This window comes from Macaca mulatta, chromosome 11, assembly GCF_049350105.2.
Source record: "Macaca mulatta isolate MMU2019108-1 chromosome 11, T2T-MMU8v2.0, whole genome shotgun sequence".
Classification (NCBI taxonomy): Eukaryota; Metazoa; Chordata; class Mammalia; order Primates; family Cercopithecidae; genus Macaca; species Macaca mulatta.
Genome location: NC_133416.1, coordinates 120212395 through 120235932, shown reverse-complemented (window position 1 = coordinate 120235932; position 23538 = coordinate 120212395). Strand labels below are relative to the sequence as shown.

General features: G+C 45.0%; 3 protein-coding genes across 8 annotated transcripts in view; all 3 read right to left on the bottom strand.

Moving 5' to 3' along the window:
* OAS2 (2'-5'-oligoadenylate synthetase 2) overlaps positions 1–10604 on the bottom strand; it is a 33392-nt gene extending 22788 nt beyond the window's left edge. Inside the window, exons 1-2 of the mRNA XM_077955291.1 lie at positions 10128–10604; positions 1407–1677 (exon numbers count right to left, since the gene is read on the bottom strand). Of these exons, the coding sequence (XP_077811417.1) occupies positions 1407–1677; positions 10128–10304 (448 nt within the window). The 5' untranslated portion in view covers positions 10305–10604. The remainder of the gene's footprint in view (positions 1–1406; positions 1678–10127) is intronic.
* Positions 1–23538, bottom strand: part of CFAP73 (cilia and flagella associated protein 73) — a 200466-nt gene that overhangs the window by 166569 nt on the left and 10359 nt on the right. The gene's annotated exons all lie outside the window — the stretch shown is intronic.
* OAS3 (2'-5'-oligoadenylate synthetase 3) overlaps positions 16003–23538 on the bottom strand; it is a 28825-nt gene continuing 21289 nt past the window's right edge. For 3 of the 6 annotated variants that reach the window (XM_015152868.3, XM_077955241.1, XM_015152869.3), the window contains exons 12-16: positions 23202–23487; positions 21638–21813; positions 21058–21296; positions 19483–19630; positions 16003–19276 (exon numbers count right to left, since the gene is read on the bottom strand). In XM_015152868.3, the coding sequence (XP_015008354.2) occupies positions 19265–19276; positions 19483–19630; positions 21058–21296; positions 21638–21813; positions 23202–23487 (861 nt within the window). In that variant the 3' untranslated portion in view covers positions 16003–19264. The remainder of the gene's footprint in view (positions 19277–19482; positions 19631–21057; positions 21297–21637; positions 21814–23201; positions 23488–23538) is intronic. The other 3 variants (XR_013401465.1, XR_013401467.1, XR_013401466.1) reach the window with 3 other exon arrangements.

Genomic DNA, 23538 nt, shown 5'->3' with positions numbered 1-23538 from the left:
AGTGTCTTTGTTTATAAGAAACTCTAAGGAGCTATAATTAAAATTGGAATGTGCAGAGGTGCTCAGTAAAGGTAGGGGCTATTGGTGCTGTTAAGTCAAGTTTAGTCTAAAGCTGCCTCCTTACATATTTTAAGTTTGGTCTAAAATTTCTCTGTACATGGTGAACTATAACCTAAAAGGATGTGCAAACAGACTGCAACCTACTCTTGTGCCGATCACTGAGTTTTGGCCAATCAAAGGTGGCCAACTGCTCAAATCTCGTTCAAATAAGGCCAATGCTGAGCTATAACCAGTCTGGCTGCTTCTGTACCTCACTTTCTTTTTCGGTACATCACTTCCTTTTCCTGTCCATAAATCTTTCTTCCACCGCATGACTGTGTTCAAGACTCTCTGAACCTACTCTGGCTCGGGAGGCTTCTAGATTCGTGATTTGTCTGCTCAGTTAAACTCTATTAAATTCAATTTGGCTAAGAACTTTCTTCTTAACAGTGGTATTGATGACCATTAATCCTTCAACCTAAGCCTGCTCATTAATGTTGACTTTAAGTGGGCTGCACTTTTAGGACATCTGGACATTTTGTAGGCTTAGTGGGAGATGTTTTGTATGGCCATAAATATTCTGCAATTATAGTTGGTGGTCAGCTTAGACTGTGGCTATTTTCAGACCCAAGTATTAAGCCTGTAGGTTCCTTGTAAGTGCCTAGCTACTCGCTTTAAGATGGAGTCATTGTAGCCATCTTTTATTAAACCAGAAGCCTGGTAAGCAGAGGTTACTTTAACAATAAGCAAGAGTGTGGGAATGTTTGCTGAGACAGGAGACACAAGAGGTAGGCAGGTCTTGGAGATTTAGGAGTTGGGTTCAAGGCACCCCTCAAGCTTTGATAGTTATCTGTGGAAGGTTGTTGCCTTGATTTTGACCTGGTAGGAAGGCAGACTTCAAATGCTTGCCCCAGCTGGACTTTTCCCAGATGTCTGCCTCATCCTTTCACTCTAACCAACACTGACTCTGGTCAACACCCGCAAGCGTGATCTGTGGACTAGCAGCTCATCATGGAGCTGGCTAGAAATATGAAATCCTGGGCCCTGACTCAGACCTTCTGAGTCAGGATCTGCATTTTAACAAGGTTCTGGGTGATTTATATATACAGTATGGCTTAAAAGGCTCTGCCTTAGATTCTAGAATCCAGAACATTTTCTCCAAAGACAGTCAGGATATGGGGGAGAAGTTAGTTCTAGAGAAGAGAGCGAGTCCAGGGTAGAAAGGATTCTTCTCTCCTGAGGGTCTATGGTCTCCCATTTTTTGAAAGCAGCAGTGGTATCTATGTCACCCATGGCCTAGAGGTTGCATGGGGCTATCTGGCACCCCCTTCTTTGGCTTTTATCCCCCAACACCCAGGAATACTTACTCAGAGCATTGAAGGCAGCCAGCACCTCAAAAGAGACTCTCTGATTTTTTGTGAACAACTGGATGGTGAACCCATCATGGGACTTCTGAATCTCGAAACTGTCTTTCATCCACTTCGTGTACAGACAGAACTCCAGCTTATGCCCAGTTTTATCGAGGATGTCATGTTGGCTTTTCTTCTGATCCTGGAATTGTTTTAAGTTACTGAAGAAGAGGACAAGAGTACCATCGGAGTTGCCTCTTAAGACTGTTTTCCGTCCATAGGAGCCACCCTGCCAGTGACAAAGAAGCAGATGTGAGACTCTAGATTCTGGGGTCACAGGGATCTCTAGCAAGCAGTGGTATTTCTCGACTCAAGTAAAAGCCAAAAATGGTCTTAAAATTGAGTGGCAGGCATCCATTTGCCCCACAAAGACCTGACTGGGATGCTCATAGTAACACTTTTCATACTAGCCCCAAGTTGGTGGTGACTCAAATGGCTATTGACAAAAGAAACGGATTGAACTGCCCCACCTGCCACCACTTGCACCTGTGCTTACTGTCCCAGGGCCTGAGGATAGGATTGCCCCACCCACCATTGTTGCTGGTGCCTGTGCGCATCTGGGAGTATGCGGGTCAAACTGTCCCACCTGCTGCCAGCACCTGCACGCACCATCCGGGAACCTGAGGACAGGCTTGCCCCACCTGCCACCAGCATCCACATGTGCTGCCCAGGGGCCAGGAGATTGACCCATCCTGTTTACCACCAGCAGCACAGGCACACACCATCCAGAGGTCTAAGGATGGGCCCACTCTGCCTGCCACCAGTGACCACATGTGTCTCCCAAGGGCCTGGGGACCAGCCCCACCCAGCTTGCCATCAATGATGCCTGTGTACACCACTTGAGGGCCTGAAGGTTGGCCTGCTGCTGCCACTTCCACACAGGCCACCTCGGGGCCCAAGGACCTGCCTATTCAGTCCACTGCTGCTACCACTGGCACCTGAACATGTTACCTTGAAGTCTGAAACCCTGCCCACCTGGACACACCAGCACTGGCACCCACATACACTGCCTGGGGGTCTGAGGACCAGCATGCCTGGCACACTGTTGTCACCACTGGTGCTCGAAGACCAGCCTGCCTGATGTCCCTGTTCCCAGCACAGCCTTTCCACAGACTCCATTAACAACTACAGTGTCAGACACTGAGGAACTCACAGACAACATTGATGCTAATGAAATCATTTGGAGGCTTCACTAACTGTATCCACACAGAATCAAAGCCAAAGTGCTCCACTCAACCAACACTATAGACACATCTACAGGAAAACATGTTCTTATTTTATTTTTATTTAATTTTTTAGAGACAAGGTCTTGCACTGTCACCTAGGCTGGAGTGTAGTGGTACAATCATATTTCACTGTAACCTCAAACTCCTGCCAGAAGCAATCTTCCCACCTCAGCCTCCTGAGTCACTGGGATTATGGGCATGAGCCACCATGCCCAGCAGAGGAAAATGTCTTTCCCTATGAAAGCCAATAAATACAATTGGAGAAGTGACTGTTATATTAGCTGTGCTGATATCAATGTAAGGACACAGAAACATGAAAAGGCAAGGAAACATGGCGCCTCCAAAGGAACACAATAATTCTTCAGTACAGATCCCCCAAAAAATGATATCTATGCAATGACTAAGAAAAATTCAAAACAATGATATTAAAGAAATTCAGTAAGATACAAGAAAACACAGATAAACAATACAAAGAAATCAGGAAAATAATTCATACTCTGAATGAGAAACTCAACAAAGAGATAGATATTGTTAAAAAGAACCAAACAATTCCTGAAACTGAAGAAATCAATGAATAAAATAAAAATACAACACACTGCTTTAACAATAGTCTAGATCAAGGAGAAGAAAGAATTTCTGAACTTGAAGACAGGTCTTTTGAAATAACCCAACCAGAAAAAAGGAGAGAAAAAGAAATAAAAATGAGTGAAGAAAGCCTATGTGCCATATTGGTAATCATAAATCAATCAAATATTTAAATTTGGAAAGATCTAGGAGAAGAGTTGGGAAAAGGCATAGAAAATCTATTTAATGAAGTAATAGCTGAAAACTTTCCATGTCTTACAAGAGATTTAGACACCCAGATACAGGAAGCTCAAAGATTCTCAAATAGATTCAACCCAAAAAGGTCTTCTCCAGGCATATTATAATCAAACTGTCAAAAGACAAAGACAAAGATAGAATTCTGAAAATAGCAAGAGAAAAGTACAAAGTCACATATAAGGGAATCCTCCTCAGACTAAGAGCAGATTTCTGAGGAGAAACCTTACAGGTCAGAAGAGAATAGGATGATACACTCAAAGTGCTGAAAAAAGAAACCCTTTGAGACAAGAATACTATACCCAGCAACGCTATCCTTCAAAAATCAAGGAGAAATAAAGCCTTTCCTGGACAAGCAAAAACAGAGGGAATTCATCACCACTAGACTAGTTCTACAGAAAATGCTTAAGAAAGCATTACATCTGGAAGCAAAGGGATGATGTCTACCATCGTGAAAACACCCAAAAGTATAAAACTCACTGGTAGAGCAGATACACAAATGACAAAGAGAAAGGAGTCAAATGTTATCATTACAAAACCCCCAACAACTGGAAAGGTAGGCAATAAAGAGAAAGAAAAGAACAAAGAATGTGCAAAACAATCAAAACAAATACAAAATGACAAGAGTAAGTTGTTACCTATCAATTACAACCCTGAATTAAACAACAGTTTAAATTCTCCAGTTAAAAGATATAGACAAGCTGAATGGATAAAAAATAAGGTCCAACTATATGCTACCTCCAAGAAACTCACTGCATCTGTGAAGATACATGTGGACTGAATGTGAAGGAATGGAAAAAATATTCCATGCAAATGGAAACCAAAAGTGTGCAGGAGTAGCTATACTTATATCAGACAAAGTAGACTTTAAGTCAAAAACATAAAAAGAGACAAAGAAGGTCATTTTTTTTTTTTTTTTTTTTGGGGGACGGAGTCTCGCTCTGTCGCCCAGGCTGGAGTGCAGTGGCCGGATCTCAGCTCACTGCAAGCTCTGCCTCCCGGGTTCCCGCCATTCTCCTGCCTCAGCCTCCCGAGTAGCTGGGACTACAGGCGCCCGCAACCTCGCCCGGCTAGTTTTTTGTATTTTTTTTTAGTAGAGACGGGGTTTCACCGTGTTAGCCAGGATGGTCTCGATCTCCTGACCTCGTGATCCGCCCGTCTCGGCCTCCCACAGTGCTGGGATTACAGGCCTGAGCTACCGCACCCGGCCAAGAAGGACATTTTATAATTAATGATCAAGAGATCAATTCAGCCAGAGAATATAAGCATGTGTATATATGTATATAGACATATATACGCCCAACAGTGGAGCACTGATATATGTAAAGCAAATATTAGAGCTAAACAGAGAGAGAGAGAGAGAGGCTTTCAATACAATAATTACTGGGAACTTCATCTCACTTTTGGTAGTGGACAGATCACGTAGACAGAAAATCAACAAAGAAATACTGGACTTAGTCTGCATTATAGTCCAAGTGGACCTAATGAATGTTTACAGATTATTTAATGAGCTACAGAATACACATTCTTATCAGCACAGGGAATGTTCTCCAGGATAGACCCTATGGTAGGCCATAAAACAAGGCTCAACAAATTTTTAAAAATTGAAATACTGTCAAGTATCTTAATGGATACTTACCACAATGGATATAGATCACAGTGGAACAAGAGGAACTTTGGAAATTGTACAAATACATGAAAATTAAACAACATGCTCCTGGACAACCATTGGGCTGATTAAGAAATTTAAAAGGAAACCAAAAAATTTCTGGAAACAAATGAAAATGGAAACACAACATACCAAAACCTAAGGGATACAGCAAAGTTGGAAGCAATACATGCTTACATCAAAAAAGTAGAACAATTTCAAATAAACAACCTAACAGTTCATCTCAAGGAATTAGAAAAGCAAGAAAGGCTGGGCATATGGCTCACATCTGAAATTCCAGCACTTTGGGAAGCTGAGGCAGGTGGATCACCTGAGGTCAGGAGTTCGAGACCAGCCTGACCAACATAGTGAAACCCCGTCTCTACTAAAAATACAAAATTAGCTGGGTGTGGTGGTGCATGCCTGTAATCCCAACTACTCAGGAGGTTGAGGCAGGAGATCACTTGAACCCAGGGGCAGAGGTTGCAGTGAGCGGAGGTCGCATCATTGCACTCCAGCCTGGGCAACAAAAGCAAAAATCAATCTCAAAAACAAACAAAAAAAGCAAGAATAAACCAAACCTAAAATTAGCAGAAGGAAAGAAATAATAAAAATCAGAATAGAACTAAACATAATAGAGGCTAAAAATTAACAAAATGAAAAGTCGGTTTCTTAAAAGCATAAACAAAATGGATGAACCACTACTTAGACTAAGTACACTAAAAAAAGAGAGAAGACCCAAGTAAATAAAATCAGGGATAAAAAAAGGAGACATTACGATTGATACCACAGAAATACAAGGGATCATTAGAGACTATCATGAACAACTATTGTGAATAAATTGGAAAGCCTAGAGGAAATGGATAAATTCCTGAACACATACAACCTACTAAGATTGATCCAGGAAGAAACAGAAAACCTGAACAGACCAATAGAGTGAGGAGATTGAATCAGTAATAAAAAGTTCCTCAACAAAGAATAGCCCAGGACCAGATGGCTTTACTGCTGAATTCTACCAAACTTATAAAGAAAAATTAATACCAATTCTTCTCAAACTATTCCAAAAAAATCGGGGAATTATTCCTAACTCCTTCTATGAAGTCAGCATTACCCTGATACCAAAACCAGACCAAAGACACAACAAAAAAGAAAACTACAGGCCAATATCCCTGATGAACATAGACACAAAAACCTTCAACAAAATACTAGCAAACCAAATCCAGTAACACATCAAAAAGATAACACATGATCAAGTGGGATTTATCCCAGGGATGCAAGGATGGTTCAACATGAGCAAGTCAACAAATGTTGAACATTTGCACATCACATCAACAGAATGAAGGAAAAATCATATAATTATCCCAGTAGATGTAGAAGAACATTTGGTAAAATTCAACATCCCTTTATGCTAAACACCCTCAACAAATTAGGCATGTAAGGAACATACCGCAACATAATAAAGTCCATATATGACAAACCCACAGTTAACATCGTACTGAATTGAGAAAGGCTTTCACCTCTATCCTGGAAGTCCTAGCCAAAGCAATCACACAAGATAAAGAAATAAAAGGCATCCAAATAGGAAAAGAAAAAGTCAAATTGCCCCTCTTTGCATACCACATGATCTTCTATACAGTAAAACCTAAAGACTCCACCAAGAAAACCTCTTAGAACTGATAAATTTGGTTAAGTTGCAGGATACAAAATCAGAATACCAAAATCAACACACCATACCAACATACCAAAATATCAACATATTCTACACATCAATAATGAACTAGCTTAAAAAGAAATCAAGAAAGCATCTTATTTATAGTATTTAACAAAAAATAGCTAGGAATACATTTAACCAAGGAGGTGAAAGATCTCTACAATGAAAACTACAAAATACTGATAAAAGAAACTGAAGATGACACAAGCAAATGGAAAGACATCCCATGCTCATCGATTGGAAGAATTAATATTGTTAAAATAGCCATACTATCCAAAGCAATCTACAGAATCAATGCAATCCTTATAAATACCACAGAAATAGAAAAAACCATCCTAAAATTTGTATGGAAACACAAAAGATCTCAAATAGCTGAAAGAATACTGAGGAAAAAGAACAAAGCTAGAGGCATCACACTACATGACTTCAAAATATACTACAAAGCTATAGTAACCAAAGCAGCATGAGATTGGTATAAAAGCAGACATGTAGACCAAAAGAAACAGAATAGAGAACGCAGAAACAAATCCACATATTTACGGTCAACTGATTGAGAAAGCACCATTGAGGAAAGGATACTCTCTTCAATACATGGTGTTGGGAAAACTGGATATCCATATGCAGACGAATGAAATGAGGCCCCCATCTCTCATCTTATAAAAAATTAACTAAAAAATGGATTAAAGAGTTAAATGTAAGGCCGGAAACAATAAAACTAATAGAATAAAGCAGAAGAGTAATGCTTCAGGATATTGGTCTATGCAAAGATTTTGTGGCTAAGACTTCAAAAGCACAGGCAACAAAACCAAAAATAGACAATTGGGACTATATTAAATGGAAAAGCTTCTGCATGGCAAAGGGAACAATCAAGACTGAAAAGACAAACTGTAGAATGGCAGAAAATATTTGGAAACTATTTTTCCAAAAAAGGGTTTAATATCCAGAATATACAAGGAACTTGAACAACTCAACAGCAAAGAAAACAACCCATCCCATTTAAAAAGCAGGCAAAGGAACTAAATAGACATTTCTCAAAAGAAGACATACAAAATGGTCAATGGGTATGTGAAAAAATGCTTGACATCACTTATCATTAGGGAAATGCAAATCAAAACCACAATGAGATATCATATCACCCCAGTTAGAATAGCTATTATCAAAAAGACAAAAAATAACAAATGCTAGCAAGAATTTGGAGTAAAGGGAATCTTACACACTGTTGGTGGGAATTTAAATTAGGACAGTCATTATGGAAAACAGTATGGAGGTTTCTCAAAAACTAAAAATGGCATTACCATTCGATCCAGCAATCCCACTACTAGGTATTTATCCAAAAAAGGGATAACTGTACCCCTATGTTTATTGCAGTACTATTCACAAAAGCCAAGATATGTAATCAACCAACATATCCATCAGCGGATGAATGGATAAAGACAATGTGATATATATACACGATAGAATACTATTCAGACACAAAAAGAATGGAATTCTGTCATTTGCAGCAATGTGGATGGAACTATAGGTCATTATGTTAAATGAAATAAGTCAGGCATAGAAAGACAATTATTGCATGTGCTTATGTGGAAGTTAAAAAAAAGTTGATCTCATGGAGGTAGAGAGTAGGATCATAGTTACCAGAGGCTGGGGAGTGGAGAAGGAAATGAAGAGAAGTTGGTTAATGGATACAAACATACAGTTAGATAGAAGGAATAAATTCTAGTGTTTGATAGCACAATGGGGTGACTATAGTTAACAATAATTTATTATATATTTCAAAATAGCTAGAAGAGAAGATCTGAACTGTCCTCAACACAAAGAAATGATAAATGTTTGAGATGACAGATATCCTAACTACCCTGACTTGATCATTTCACATTATATCCATATGTTCAACTATCACGTGTACCTCATATAAATATGTACAATTATGTAAAACTAAAAAGCAGTAGAATGGACAAATGTGGTATATTCACACAATGGAATTGACACAACAGTGAAAAGATAAACAACTGCACTCCACAACATAAATTTCATAAACATCTTCGGTCAGAGAAACCATGCACTAAAGCACACAGAGCCCATGACGCCATTTATATAGGGTCACCCATGCATCCTGGTTTACATTCCCAGTTTTGGCACCAAAAGTCCCACATCCCAGGAAACACCCCAATCCTGGACAAACTGCGATAGTTGGTCACCCTATATTCGTAAAAAGTTTAAAAACAGGTAAAAGGTGTCTATGCTATTAGAAGTCAGGAGATTGCCTACTTGGGTTTGGAGGTATTGATTGGATTGGGGGCCCAGGGTTCTGGGGCGCTGAGAATGTTTTGTTTCTGGATCTGGGTGGGGGCTACACAGTTACATTGTTTGTGGCTACCTATCAAGCTGGACACTTTGATCTGGGCAGTTTTTCTGTTTTACTTCAGTGAGGAAAAATGTTAACACTATTGAGAGGCAGGATAGTGTAGTGGTTAAACATGCATGCCCTCAAGTCAGTTACCCAGGCTTAAAATCCCAGTTCTGACAACAGCTGTTAACCAAACTTGCCTTAGCTTCCTGAGCCAGGGCTGGGGACACCACATGTCTAGATTTCTTTATTGCGGCACTAGCTGGTGTGTGCAAGGGGTAGAGACCAAAAAGCGTGGCACCAGCAGAGAAGGGACGTCAGCAGCGCAGAAAGGTAAGAGGGTAGTATTGGGCCATGAGGACCCCCACACCCCCAATTCTAGGGTCCTGGCACCTCCCCAATCCCCCTTCCTCCCCAGAGGTCCAGAATTTTCAGCCTCAGTCCTGAGATTTGTGTCCACAAAACTAAATATTTCTAACTGATGAAAGCCACTCCTTGCTGCGAAGAAACCAGAAGGCAACCTGGATAGTCTGATCAAAGTTCTCTAGCCTCCATAAGTTTACTCCTCTGTACTGTGGAAAGGACAGAAGAAAATGGCAGTGAGTAATCACGGTGAGTTCACTGAGCACTATGTGCCAGTCTTTTGCTAAGAATGTGATGCGCTCAAGCCTTATGATACTCTGAAGTGGGTACTATGCCTCTCCCCATTTTACAGATTCAGAGACTGAGGCACAGAGAGGTTAGGTAGCCTGCCCAGTGTCACACAGCTCTGGAGCAAGAGCCTGCTCCAGAGCCTGAAACTCCTACACCACATCCCACCCAAGTGTGGGCTTCACACATAATAGGCGCCCAGCACCCAGTAGCTCGGCCTTGCTGCCGCTGTGGAATTTCCTGCCCCCCATAGCCCCAACCTCAGCCCTGGACTCACAATGGCCACTCCTTGCACCAGGGGGAACTGGTTGGGTGCCTGCAGGACATCACAGATGGTGTTCACCATGTCGTCGATCAGTGTCTGACACTCTTCGTAGGGCTTCAGGTATTCCTGGATAAACCCACCCAGCTTCTGAGCAGGCACCGAGGACAGCTGGGACCCCCCATTTCCCATTGCTCTCAGCTGGCTGCCGGCAAGACAATGAATGGCAGAATGGGAGGCAGAGGAATTCTCGCTGCTGCCCAGAGACAGGAAACAGAAACTGAAGTCTAGAGGCCTCTCTCCACCCGCTGCAGCGAGCTACCAACTCCTGCATCCGGGGCAGGGAAACGAAAACTAACTTAAGCTCAGAGGCTCTGCCCTGCCCCTGCAGTGAGCTACCACCTCCTGCATCCGGGGCAGGGAAACGAAAACTAACTTAAGCTCAGAGGCCCTGCCCTGCCCCCTGCAGCGAGTTTACCAACTCCTGCGTCCGGAGCAGGGAAACCAAAACTAACTTAAGCTCAGAGGCTTTCGCCTTCCCCTTGCAGCAAGGTTTACCGACTCCTGCACCCCAGCAGGGAAACCAAAACTGACTCAAGCTCAGACGCTTTCCCTGTGCCCTGCAGCATGGTGAACAGCCCTTCAGGGGCTCCCCAAAACTTGAGGTTAACCAAACAGCCTCTAGAACCCCATTATGAGGGCTTCATACCTGCTAGACATCTGTTCTTGGGAACATCACCTGCCCTCTTTGCGCCTCAATTTCCCCATCTGTAAGCTGGGGAAAGTGGCAGCTCTTTCATAGGATTAGCTTGATGATTAAATAATACCTGCAAAGTGCTTAGAAGCAGGGGGCACAGGTCATCTTTTGAGGCTCTGTCCCTTTCGCCCTGTTCTCAGTGACCGGGGAACTCAGATTCAGGGAGAGGAGCAGAGGAGAAAGAGACTCAGAGAGGAAACTGACTTGCTCAGGGACACAGCAAAGCAGGGACCTAACTGGACTCAGGTTTTGGTCTGCTTCTGTGTAAACACAGGCCCCGGAGTGGTCAGCGGGTGGGAGCCTCTGTGTGTCCAGTTTCTCAGCACACTTGTGGACAGCCGTGGGACCATATGAGGCACTTGCCCAGCCCCTCAAGGGCAAGAAAACACGCCCCAAGTGCGTGAGCCAGAAAGGAGAGAGACATGCAACTCCTGTGCCCAGAGCTTTGAAAACAAAACTCGCAGAGAACTCCCAGACAGCTGCCTTGGCCCAGAAAGAATAATTCACAGAGAAGGCAAACATCAAGATGTCAGGTGGGGGACCGGGGCTCTTCCATGCTGGGATGGTTAATTTTATGTGTCAAGTTGGCTGAACCCAGGTACCCAGATATTTGGTCAAACATTATCCTAGATCTTATTGTGAAGGTGTTTTTTAAGATGAGGTTAGCATTTACATTGGTAGACTTTTTTTCTGAGTAAAGCGGATTATCATCTGTAAGGTGGTGGGCCTCATTCCATCAGTTGAAGGCCTCAATAGAATAAAGACTGAGCTCGCTCAAGGAAGAGGGAATTCTGCTGCAGGCTGCCTTGGCCTCCACTTGCAGCAGGAACTCCTTCCTGGGTCTCCCACCTGCCAGTCTACCCTGCCGATTTTGGATTTGCCAGCCTCCACATTCACATGAGCCAATTCCTTAAAATAAATATCTCAAAATAAAGATACATACCCTGTTGGTTCTGGAAAACCTCAATTAATGCTCATGCTCATTAAGGGCCTTCCCTGCCCTTATCCAACTTCTACTGCAACACCGAGAGGTAGGCAGGCTGGGCAGGCGTAGTCTTAAAGCTCCTTTCTCAAATGAGAACATGGAGGCTCAGAGAGGTGGAAACATCTGCTCAGCAAGTTGTCAGGCTAGGTTCTAACACTAACACACTGCCTGACCCCAAAGCCTGTGCTTTATTTGTTACTTTAAAAAACACTTTATTTTGAAGTAATTTGAAACGCTGAGAAAATTTACAAGATGCACACAAAGAACTTCCTTAGACTTTTTACCCATCATATTTTTACCACATTTGCCCCTCATTTTCTTGCTATTTATACATTTTAGGAGGCTTTTGTTTTGTTTTGTTTTTGAGACAGAGTCTTGCTCTGTCGCCCAGGCTGGAGTGCAGTGGCGTGATTATAGCTCACTGCAGCCTTACCCTCCCAAGCTCAAGCAATCTTCCTACTTCAGCCTCCTGAGTAGCTGGGACTATAGGCATGCACCACCATGCCTGGCTAAATTTTTTAAATTTTTTGGTAGAAACGGGGATTTCTACCAACATGTCACCATGTTGTCCAGGCTGGGCTTGAACTCCTGGCCTCAAGCGATCTTCCCAATTCAGCAACCCAAAGTGCTGGGATTACAGGCATGAGCCACCATGCCCAGCCCTTCATGAGTATTTTTATTCCTGAACGATTTCTGTCCATGTTGCATGATTTATGTCCCTTTACTCCTAAATGCTTCAACCTGTATCTCTTAAGTACAAGAACATTGTGTTACAGAAGTACAGAACAATGGTCCAATTCAGAATTTTAGCATTGATGCAATGCCATCATCTCTTATATATAATAAACATAATTTTATATAATTTATATAATATATAATTTATATAACATATATAATAAGTATATATTTATTATATAAATATTGCATAAATATATATTTTGAGACAGAGTCTCACTGTCACCCAGGTTGAAGTGCAGTGGCACAATCTCAGCTCACTGTAGCCTCAACCTCTCAGGCTTAAGTGATCCTCTTGCCTCAGCCTCCTGAGTGGCTGGGACTACAGGCACATACCACCATGTCTGGCCAATTTTTGTATTTTTTGTACAGGTAGGGTCTCACCATGTTGCCCAGGCTGATCTTGAACTCCTGGGCTCAAGTGATCTGCCTGTCTCAGCCTCCCAAAGTGGTAGGATTACAGGCATAAGCCACTGCATCCAGCCATAAATATATTCTTATACTGAAAATTTTACCAATTATTCCAATACTCTTCTTTATAGCATCCCCCCTGCCAACATCTAGGCTCACACATGACATTTAGCTGAAGTATGTGACAGACATGTTTCCTGGGAAGCCCACTAGGAAAACAATGGGGATTTTTTTTTTTTTTTGAGACAGAGTCTAGCTCTGTCGCCCAGGCTGGAGTGCAGTGGCGCAATCTCGGCTCACTGCAAGCTCTGCCTCCCGGGTTCACGCCATTCTCCTGCCTCAGCCTCCCGAGTAGCTGGGACTACAGGCGCCTGCCACCACGCCTGGCTAATTTTTTGTATTTTTTTTTTAGTAGAGACAGGGTTTCACCGTGTTAACCAGGATGGTCTCGATCTCCTGACCTTGTGATCCACCCACCTTGGCCTCCCAAAGTGCTGGGATTACAGGCGTGAGCCACCGCGCCTGGCCAATGGTGATGTTTTTACTGGGGGAAGTTTCCTCGGTGTTCATTCTTGAGGTATTTTAATGGTGTAAGTTGAGTAATTCCCTGCTTGTGGCCCATCTAGTCTGTCCCTATGGACACCAAGATTTAAGGGTCATCTCCATGTTCTGTAGGCCAGGCCCTCCTGGCCAATCCTGGGCCCTACCACTCATGGTGAGGACTGTGTCCCCTAACGGGTGCTATCTCCTGGCCTCTGTTACTCCAGGGTTCCACCATCCCCTTTGCTATCAGTGAGCCTAGCTCCCAAGGGTCCTCACCCACCATCCTGTGATGGCATCTCTTGCAGAAGAGGCTCTCTGAGATTCTCTGTGATGCTGGCTGGTGTCCTCTTCTTGGTCCACTCCTTGTGGCCTTGGTAAAGGGGAATCTTGGTTCCCTGGGTCTTATGCAGCCTTCCCAAGCACTTTCACTTCCCTGACCTTTCATCCCATCTGCCACCATCTCCCCTGCAATTCTGGCATTTGGATCTCACTCAGCATGACCTCCTACTTTTTCTCCTCTTCTAGGAGCCCTCCTAGCAGCAAGTTTACACCTTCTCCTGGAGTCCTTGCCAGGGTGTGCAGCCCTGAACTTCCGAAAGACTTCCGAATCAATAAACCCTTTCTTATCTGGCCTCACACTACAGCCCCTTGATCGAGTACCCTCAAGGTCCACTCCTGCACATACTCACCCGACTTCTGCTGGTCATGCTGGCTTGGCCCTCCAGCTACTTTGAGATACAGGCCCTTTCCTCCCCTGTGAGGCCCATCACATCCCTGGCTGGTTTATGCTGGAATTTAAGCCTAGTCACAACCCTTGTGGACAGGAGAGGAGGTGGGCATAGGGACAAACATCTTGTGGATGAGATGCCTCTGTAGGGTTTCCAAGCAAGGGAGGAGGGTTAGCTCTTAACAGGGAGGGATGGATGGGTCACTTCTACAGCTCTTAGGAGTCAGAGGAATCTGGGGATTCAAGATTCTCAGTGGGACTGGGGTGGTGGCTCTTGCCTGTAATCCCGGCACTATGGGAGGCTGAGGTGGGCAGATCACTTGAGGTCAGGAGTTCAAGACCAGCCTGGTCAACATGGTGAAACCCTGTCTCTACTAATAATACAAAAATTAGGCGTGGTGGCATGTGTCTGTAGTCCCAGCTACTCGGGAGGCTGAGGCAGGAGAACCACTTGAACCTGGGAAGTGGAGGGTGCAGTGAGCCGAGATTGTGCCACTGCACTCCAGCCTGGGTAACAGAGCAAGACACTGTCTCAAAAAAAAAAAAAAAAAAAAAAAAAGGATTCTCAGTGGCATTAACCTGAATGTCCCCATTCTATGTGACAAGGCCCTATTCTTTTTTACCATGTAGGGTCCTGATCACATTGAGCAGACCTGATTATTTTGACAGCATATCATCACTTTCTCATCTACCCACTAGGATGGCTATAGTCAACATAATCAATGAGTGTTGGCAAGGATACAGAGAAACTGGAACTTCCATTCACTGCCAGGGGTGGGTGTGTATAAATGGTGCAGCCACTGTGGAAAACAGTCTGGCAGTTCTCAAATGGCTAAACGTAAGCGTTATCACGTGATCCAGAAATTCCACTCCTAGGTATACATGAGGGTTAATTGTATGTGTCTACTGGACGGGGTTAAGGGATGCCCAGATGGCTGGTAAAATGTTATTTCTGGATGTGTCTGTGACCATGTTCCTGGAAGAGATTACTATTTGAATCTGTAGACTGAGCAGAGAAGACAGCCCTCACCAGGGTGAGTGCGCATTTTCCAATCCACTGGAGGCCTGAATAGAACAAAAAGAGGAACAGCAATTTTTTTCTCCCTGCATGAGCTGAGGCATCTGTCTTCTCCTGTCCTCGGATATTATTGATGCTCCTGGTTCTTAGGCTTTCAGACTTGGATTGGGACTTATTCCAGCAATCTCCTGGTTCTCAGCCTTCTGAATTGGTCTGAAACTACAACCACTGGCCTTCCTGAGTCTCCAGCTTGCAGATGGTGGATCACAGAACTTTTCAGACTCCATAATCACACAAGTCAAACCTTCATGATAAATCTCTTTCTATATATCTCTCTCTATTCTAATGGCGCGGTTTCTCTGGAGAACTCTGATTAATACAGCACACAGATGCTCCTTGGCTTATGATGGGGTCATCAATTGTGGACCGCCTTTTATACCCAAGAAAAATGAAAACATATGTCCGCACAAAATCTCATACAAGAGTGTCCATAGCAGCTATTAGTCATAATAGCAAAAAATGCAGCAAAATAACAAAAAAGTGGAGAGTATCCAAATACCTATCAATGGAAGACGGCTAAACAAAATGTAGTCCATTTATGCAGTGGAAACGTCATTCGGTAATAAAAAGGAATGAAACACCAACATATACTATAACATGAATGAATCTTGAAAACATGTTAAGTTAAAGAAGCCAGACACAAAAGACCAGATATTGTATCATGCCATTTATATGAAATATTTGCAATAGATGAAATACACAGCAGATTGGCGGTTTCTAGGGATTAGGGAGAGAATGGGTTGGAGGAATGGGGAATGACTGCTAATGGGTTTCAGGGTTTCCTTTTAGGGTGATGAAAATGTCTGGAATTACTATGATGAATGCATCTGTGATATGGCTCTAGTTACGAATATGCTGCATATAAGTTTTATGAATAGACACCAAGTATAAATCTTATGAATATACTCACACCACTGAATTGTACACTTTAAAAGGGTGAGAGCTTTATGGTATTGACTTATATCTCAATAAAAACTTTTTAAAAATTAAACACACACACGCACACACCAATTTCTTTGGAGTCCTGTATTTCTTAGGATTCGGTTCTGGACTTGATCTTCACTTTCTCTGCCTTCTGGCTGCAAGAAATGCAAGCCTCTTTCACCACCAAGGAGGCCGTCTGGCTCTCTCACTTAGCTTTCAATTGCTGATTGATTGCATTTAGCTTTTTATTACTTTTTTCCCCAGAGTCTTGGAGAGAGTCACCCAATGCACTGGTCTGTTTATTTACATACCAGCGCTATGCTGTTTAAATATCAGAGGCTTCATAGTGTGTTTTAATATTGGCTAAGACTAGGCCCTGCTCAGCACTCTTCTTTTCCTGTGTTTTCCTAGCTATTGTGTGTGTATTTTTCCATAAGAACTTTAGTGTCAACTTATCTGGTTCCATAGAAAAGCATATGTGGGTGTTTTTAGGGTGACAAGTCTATCAATCAACTCAGCGAGAACTGACATCTTTATGCAGTCAAGTCTTTCTACCCAAGGGTGTGGCTAGACCGGGAAGCCCCCAAAAGTTCCAGTGGGGCCAATATGCCAACACCAGGGTGGCCATTGCCAAAGACTGAGAGCCTGGAATGAAATACACCCCTTTTCAGATCAGCAAGGCCTCCTCTCTGCCCTGCCCAGATGACAACCACTCCTTGTTTCATGCACCTGAGCTGCCCTGGTTCCCACCATCTCATAATTACCCTAGGTCTGGAGCCATTTTACGGGGAGGCCCAGAGTCTGTGTGGTGAGAATGGAAGGCACCCAACTGCGACCCGCCACCTGGTCTACTCAGGAGCATCACTGGCTTGCAACGCCCAGGCCAGGGCCACTCTGCTGCTGGACACCTTGGCAGAGCAGGTCGCTGCTGCCCACTAGAGCTGACCCTGAGCTCTTGGATGTGTGTGTGGCAGCAGCCAGGGCCAATCCAAGAGGTGGAGGTTGGGGTCCTGAGAGTTCTAGCCTTGGATTACTAGGCAGTATCGATGAGGTGAGTCTAAGAAGGTGCCCTTAGCATTGGTTCAGCACCAAGACGGTGGACAGGGATAGAGGCCGTCACTATGGCACAGGTATTAGAAGCCCTGTCCTCTGTCCCTTCACCGACTCTAATCTCTGTAGGCTGAGCCAAGCAGGGCAGAGAACAGGCTCTAGGTGAATCAGAGGAGCTGCCCTTGGTCGCTCTCCTCTCTCCAAGAATGACAATAACGAGGGAAGGCTCTTTCCATCCCATTCAATCTAGCATTCTTAGCAGGTAAGTTTTAACAGTGGTTTGTTGAGAGTCAGGCTGTCTAAGACACTCCCGTGGGGCAGAGAAGGGATGTTCAGTGGCTTCCTTTCTTTGTTTCCTGTTCCTTCCTCTGAGATAGACCCACTCCCTCATCCACCCAACAGACGGCCAGGATGCATCTGCTGGGGACTCCGCCCCTTGGCACTTGGAACCCATTCAATCATACATGTCTCAGACTCCTCTGCAGCCAGAGTTCTGGCTGTAATTTAGATTCTGCTAAGAAAGGGCAGTGGGATCTGTCTTCCCGCAGCTCTGGCAGCTGGCCATCCCTGATGGATGTTTGTGGTTGCAGGAATCTAACCTAGGTTTCGACTCCAGTTTTGTGCATGTGAGGCAGTGATGGCAGGGGCAGTGGTGGCATTAGCAGCAGCAGCAGTGGCGTCTTTCTGACCTCTGATTCGGCTACAGTGGTCTAATCTTGAAACCAATAGTCCAGTGGTGACCTCTGCCTTCTGCTCCGCCAGCCTTTCCAGTGATTTAGATAAAATCCTTTCTGCCTAAGATTCCTGGAGTGTTTTCTGTTTTCTGGGCTGAACCTTGACTAGTGTGGACACTGTTGTTGGACTTGAGGTGAGGAGAGCCTCCTGGATGGACCTGGTGGGCCTTGCTCTGGAGGGCAGAGAGAAAAAGGCTGAGCATGGCTGTTTGGCCACTGGCTCAGGTTTAGGCTCCAGGGATGCAGAATCTCAGCATGTTAGGAGAGAAAACAGGAACGCAATAAAAATTCAAGAAGGCAAACTGAGCCACAGCATCAAGATGTATAAACTAGGGAGGAGTGCAGCATAACAGGTGAAGAAAAGGAGGCCTCCCATGAAGAGGCATCCAATTAGTTGTCCAATAAGAAGGTCCCAATAGCATGCATGTCCCAATTCCCTCTGTCTGCGTCTGTGGCAGACAAAGTAAGCCAATATGGGCATACTCTCCTGCTAGCAACTGAGCTCAGAGGGCTCCTCAAGAGCCCAGACATACACTGTAAACCTATGAGCACCTTCTCTTTTCTGCATCCAGTGCAGACATTGCTAATCAATCACGGCACTTGTACCACCACTTTCCTCTACTGCATCCATGGCAGACATCACTAATTGATTAGATAATTCTTCTCAGCTAATTGGCCATTCTTTAAAACCCATCAGAAGATAAGGCTCCAGGTAGCCAGTACCAAATGGCTGTGGCAGACAAATGAGATGGAAACTCTCCGCCATCCCTATATAAAGTATTTAGATTTGGGAAGAAGGAGGGGCCAGTGGGAGGAAGGGTTGGATTGTAGCAGGAGGAAGGATGTGAGCTAATTTGCATGGGCAGAGAGGAGTCAGGGAGGAGGGGGCATTCTCAGCTGGCTGGGAAGCAGCAGTGGTCGTGGGAAGCAGGATAGAGTCAAGGCAGTGATAGAGAAGCTGCAAATGCAGGCTGGTGTCAAACCATGGAGTCTGGATCCTAGTGTGCAAGTCATGGGAAGCAGGGGAGTGTGTGAGCTGGGAGAGCAGATTCACTAAAACACACACATGCATACATGGGTACACACACACACACACACACACACATACACACAATCTCTCTCGTCTGGCAGGGGACCCTGAATTTCCTTATGCTGAGGGCTGGTGTCCATCTTCTCTTCATCCAGTAGGACCACTGATTCTCTTGACTTCACACAGCAGCCTAGGGAAGTATTATAGGAGATGTTGGTAACCCCATCCTTTCTGCAGAAGCTGAGACCACATAGCCAGATGGCAAAATGGAAGCACAGGGGCACACCTGGGGCCATCACTGGGTCCTGCCCATTTAGGAGGAGTCATGTCCCTCCCCTGGCCATGCTCCCCCCTCACCTGCAAAGGGTACTTCCTTTGACACCACAGATCTCTCACCTTCACTGGCCATGGCTGGATGGGGATGCCGTTCCGTCCCACGCAGCACAGGGCAGACATGCAGGCTGCAGCTTCCTTGGCCAGCAGGTCCCAGCGGGCACTGTGGCCCAGGTTGCCTGTCGGGTCAGCCGGATCCAGGATGATAGGCCTGTAATTCCCACCCAGGGTCAGTCTTATTCCTGGCAACATCTCAGTGTCCACCTATGGCACCGATTGGACTATTTTCCCTTTTCACCTAACACTTTGCAGGGGCTAGGGCCAGGCTCAGAGATTCCTCAGTGCTCCCAGCACACACTACAGGGCAGGTATAGAAAATAAGACACACATGGCCACTTTGCCATTCTGTATTCAGGCAAACATTACTAACCAACCACAGTGCTACCGCTTACCCCTTCCTTATTCAGAGGAGGCATTGTTAATCAATCACAGCACTGGTTCCACAGCTTTCCCTTCCTGCATCCATGATACAGGTTGAGTATCTCTTATCTAAAATGCTTGGGACCAGAAGTGTTTTGGATTTCGAATTTTTTCAGATTTTGGACTCTTCGCTTACCAGTTAAGAATCCCTAATTTGAAAGTCCAAAATGCTCCAATGAGCATTTTCCTTGAGCATTTTTTTTGGTGGTCAAAAAGCTTCAAATTCTGGGGCATTTTCAGATTTTGAATTTTTGCATTTGGGATGCTCAACCTTGGTTCACCACTAGTTGGTTAGCCTGCTCTGTCCAGCTGTGTCAAATTACAACCTCAGAAGCTTTTTCCACACATCATTCTAAGTAGCCACTACCCACTGACTGGAGATGCATCCTGAGTTTGCAAAAGCATCTCTGTTACCTCTGTACCCATTTCCGAGGTAGGCAAAATCCCAAAGAATGAAACATGCCTATGGCACCTGGGTGGGTTCACAGGTAGGGTGGTCAGATTTAACAAATGCAAATACAAGGCTGGGCACAGTGGCTCATGCCTATAATCCTGGAACTTTGGGAGGCCAAGGCGGGCAGGTCACTTGAGGCCAGGAGTTCGAGACCAGCCTGGCCAACATGGTGAAACCCCTGTCTCTACTAAAAATACAAAACTTAGCTTGCCATGGTGGTGTGTGCCTGTGGTCCCAGCTACTCAGGAGGCTAAGGAAGAAGAATTGCTTGAACCCGGGAGGCGGAGGTTGCAGTGAGCCAAGATCACACCATTGCACTCCAGCCTGGGCGACAAAAATAAACAGACAAACAACAACCACCACCAAACCAGGATGCCCAGTAAAATTTGATTTTCAGATAAACAGTGAATAATTTTTAAGCATAATTATGTCTCATATATGGTATTGGGCATACTTACACTAAGAAGTTATTCATTGTTTATCTGAAACTCAAATTTAACTTGAGGTCTTGCATTTTATCTGGCAACCCTATTCCTGGGTGACCAGAAAATTGACTGCTTGTCCCTCAGGTGCTAAGAATATAACTTCTAGAAAGGAATCAGTTCTAGGAAGAGTGTTTTCCTGTCTCTGCTCTGCAATCTAGAAAATGGGGAGAGTGAGTGATCCCAGGTCTGAAATTCTGGAACATTGGGGGAGACCCAAACCTGGGCTTCTGAAGCTGCTGTTTCAGGAAGTCTCCAACAGTCTTGTCCTTGGTGTTGTAGTTGATGGTCCAGTAGATACAGAGCTGGCGATACTGGGTGACCAGCTCCAGGACCGTGCGGAAGCCCTCAGCCATGTTGAACTGGGGGTCCTTCCCGCCCTGCTCCCAGGCGTACACAGTCAGGAGTTCCAGCCCATGCTTTGGGGGTAGGGAGCCTCTCCCCTCGGAGATCTTGTGACACTGGAGAACGAGGACAAAGATGTGTTGGTTTATATTGGCACTGATGAGGTACAGAAGGGACTATTCTGGACTTGACAAAGCAACCCCAAAACTTTTATTGAGCACTACATGTGCCAGATGCCTTGCTATGCATTATCCCATCATATCCTGCAACATAGTTTTATCACCCCCATCTTACAGATAAGAAAACTAAGGTCCCACAGCTGAGATATAGCACTGTTTCTGCTCTGCTCCACCAACCCAGGTTCCTGGCCAGGGCTGGGCCCTGCCTCCTCCCAGGAAAGTGCTCCAGAGGCAGAGCCTGGGGCTGCTGGGGAAGGTGGCCCATCCATGTGCCGAACCTGCTGGTACCAGTGCTTCACCAGACGGATCAGGCTCTTCAGCTTGGTAGGGCGAGAGATGATGAAGTCCCGCTGTAGCTCTGTGAAGCAGGTGGAGTACTCGCCTGCATTGCTGTAGCTGTGGATGAGGTTGACGTAGACTTGAGAGCTGGGCCTGGAGCCAGAGACCAGCTGGCCTGGAGGTGGGGAGACAGTTACCATCGCTCTGGTCCCCACGGTGTCCCAATGGGGCCAACTTAGAAAGGACTTCTGAGATCTCCTACCTCTTGGGTGTTTTCCTAAGGGTGGTCTGGGATCCACTGGGAGGCCACAGGGTGTTTTTAGGTGGAACACAGATGTGGCATGACCCACGTTAAATCCCTGGTGACAGTCTTACTCCCTTTTCTGCTCCCTTTCAAACCATCTGCTTACCTGTCTTGGAAAAAGTCTCAGCTGGGAGCTAGTCTGTCTTTAACACCTCTCTAATACTTGCTTATCTTTCTCTCTAACTGGGGGAGGGGAGGCCTCAGTCTTACAACCTCCTGCAAGTAACAGAGCTACGTATGGAGTTGACATCACCATTCTGGTTACATTGCACTTAAAGGCATTCTTTAATATCCAAATTCTCGCTCTCTGAACTGAGGAACTGAATAGATTCAGATACATTTCTGGGCTGGGTGCAGTGGCTTACGTCTGTAATCCCAGCACTCTGGAAGGCCACTGCAGGAGGATCATATGAAGCCAGGAGTTTCAGATCAGCCTGGGCAACTTAGTGAGATCTCCATCTCTACAAAAAATTCTATAAATTAACCAGGCGTAGTGGTATGCACCTGTAGTCCCAGCTTCTCAGGAGGCTAGGGCGGGAGGATCACTTGAGCCCAGGAGTTCGAAGCTGCATTGAGTCATGATCACCCCACTGCACTCCAGGCTGGGTGATAAAGTAAGACCCTGTCTCTTAAAACAAAATTCTGCATGAATCCCTCCCTTGGCTACCTGCTCCCTCAAACTCAGAAACTAAATCAATTCAGATACAAGGGATTTTCTCACTCTGAAAACTGCTAACCAAACTGAGAGTTGAAGAGATATGAAGAGAGTTGTGTCTATTTTGTTCAAGGCTTTATTTCTGGTCCCTGGAAGAGCACTGGGCACAGAGTAGATGCATGTATTGAATGAACTGAATGAACAGATCTGCAGCAGGTGGAGGAGGTGGACGGCACACAAACCACTCAAAGCTTGGAATGTGCAAGAAACATCAGTGTCCTTACTGTCAGATGTGAGATAAAGACACTGGGGCTCAGGATGGGGAAGCCCCTTGTTCAAGGTCATCCAGCATATTGGTGGAATTGCTGGGACTAGAACCCAGCTTGAGGCCACTGTTAGCCCACAGAGTGCCTGTGCAAATTAGAAAAAGGTACTCTCTTCTTTAGATACTTTGCAGGAAAGTTGTGATGAACATACACAACTACAGTGCCTGCAATGATGGGAACAGATGTGGCCTGGTTGTGCGCTGTGCAGCCTCTACAACTGTGCATGGCAGGCCTGCCTCTGTATTTTCCCCTCTCAGGTCTATGCCAGGGCACCTCACCTAGGGCGTCAAAGGCTGGCAGCACGTCAAAGTCCACACTCTGGTCCAGCATCGTCTGGGATGTCAGTGAGAAGCTCAGCACACGGGGATTCTCCCATTTGGAGACTTCAAACTTGACCTCGAACTGCTGCTCCCGTTGACATGCCTCAAGCTGGGCTCGAATCTCAGATATAATCTCGGCCCGCTTGTTCCCCTGCTCGGTGAACTGGCTGAAGCAGCTGAGGAACACCACGAGGTCGGCGTCTGAGCGGCCTCGCAGAGCTGTGCCTTTGGCTGAAGAGCCACCCTGGAGAGGACATGGCAGGTGGCTCAACCCTTGAAGCATGGCTTGGCATCC